This window comes from Muscardinus avellanarius (assembly GCF_963383645.1).
Source record: "Muscardinus avellanarius genome assembly, chromosome: 9".
Lineage (NCBI taxonomy): Eukaryota > Metazoa > Chordata > Mammalia > Rodentia > Gliridae > Muscardinus > Muscardinus avellanarius.
In genome coordinates this window covers 83,287,114-83,288,589 of record NC_137795.1, presented here as the reverse complement: position 1 = coordinate 83,288,589, position 1,476 = coordinate 83,287,114, and the positions used below count along the sequence as shown (strand labels likewise).

Below are 1,476 nucleotides of genomic sequence, written 5' to 3'. Positions count from 1 at the left end.
ATAAATCATCTTAGGGGCAGGGGGACACATTCAAACAATATTTTCCTGTATGCAGATATGACAACATACCAGCAAGCAAAATATAAACAAAACTTGTCAATAGGAAAATAGTGAAATCAAAACCTACCCAGGGAAAATTTGCATCCAGAGGGACACATTTTCTTATATCAGGGAAGGATAGGAACACAGCCCTGTATTCTACCTGGAAATTGTACAGAACTTCTGAAATTTTGCCCAGGAAGATACTTCAGGGTCTAAGCATGGCACTGTTCCAGCTGACTGTCTTCTTCATCGTCATCTATGTGCTTGAGTCCTTGGTAATAATTGTGCAGAACATCCTCGTTGTTGCAGTGCTGGGAAGAGAGTGGCTGAAGTTCAAAAGATTGTCTCCCGTGGAAATGATTCTCATCAGCTTGGGCATCTGCCGTTTTTTTCTGCAATGGACATCGCTGTGGTGCAACTTCTACTCTTATGCTAACCCTAATTATGCACTCTGGAAGTTTGGGATCATATGGGAATTCATTAACCTTATTGCATTCTGGTTAACGAGCCTCCTTGCCATCTTCTACTGTGTCAAGGTCTCTTCCTTCACCCATCCACTCTTCCTCTGGCTGAAGCGGAAACTTGTGAAATTAGTTCCCCAGTTGTTACTGGGTACGTTGATACTTGCTTGTGTCACAATGACCCCTTTGGCTGTTAATTATAGCATCAATATGCAATTAATACTCCAGGATCATTTGCCCAGGAACCATACTTTGAATAAGAAATTCCACTCGTTCAGAGGGTATATTTTTGAGTCTTACAGGCTGTTCACATTGGTCCTTCCTTTCCTCTTGTTTCTGGCCTCTATCCTCTTGCTTATAGCCTCACTGGTCCAGCACAGGGAGCAGATGCAACACCACGACACCAACATGAGAGCTCACTCCACTGCCCTGCGGTCCCTCGTCATCTTCTTCATCCTCTTCACCTCTTACTTTCTGACTGTAATAATCTCCTATGTAGGCAGTATATTTGATAAAAAATCTTGGTTCTGGGTCTGGGAAGTTGTCATCTATGCTGTAGCCTCTGTTCATTCCACTTCAATGATGTTGAGCAGCCCTACAGTGAAAAGGGTTCTAAGGTTGCAGTGCTATGGCCTCGAGGCTGCCTGAGCCACAGGACACCTTGAGACCCTGGAGGAAATGGGAGTTTGCACTGATCCAACTGATGCCAGTAACCAGCTTTCTCTGATCACTCTTTTATGTGATTGTGGTACCCTGAATGTAAGCCAAAATTTCTTTCATTCCCACAGCTATCTCTAAATAATCAGTTATTTCCCGCTTTGTGCCACTCCGTTCCTTTCTCTTTTACAACCTCCAGGTTGGTCCTCACTTTCTCATGGACACCCATCTCTCTTTAGTGTTTGCCACCTCTGGGATCTCAAATTCATCGTATGCTGTGCATGACAGTCAAAATCCTAGGATCCTCCCCTTATTT

General features: G+C 43.8%; 1 protein-coding gene across 1 annotated transcript; it reads left to right on the top strand.

Annotated features, from left to right (window-relative positions):
• Positions 1-245: 245 nt before the first annotated feature.
• On the top strand, positions 246-1,151 carry TAS2R16 (taste 2 receptor member 16; the record flags this gene model as incomplete). The annotated part of the gene is made up of 1 exon (XM_080701215.1): positions 246-1,151. The coding sequence occupies exon 1, from the start codon at positions 261-263 to the stop codon at positions 1,149-1,151; it is 891 nt and encodes a 296-aa protein (XP_080557341.1). The 5' UTR covers positions 246-260.
• Positions 1,152-1,476: the final 325 nt, after the last annotated feature.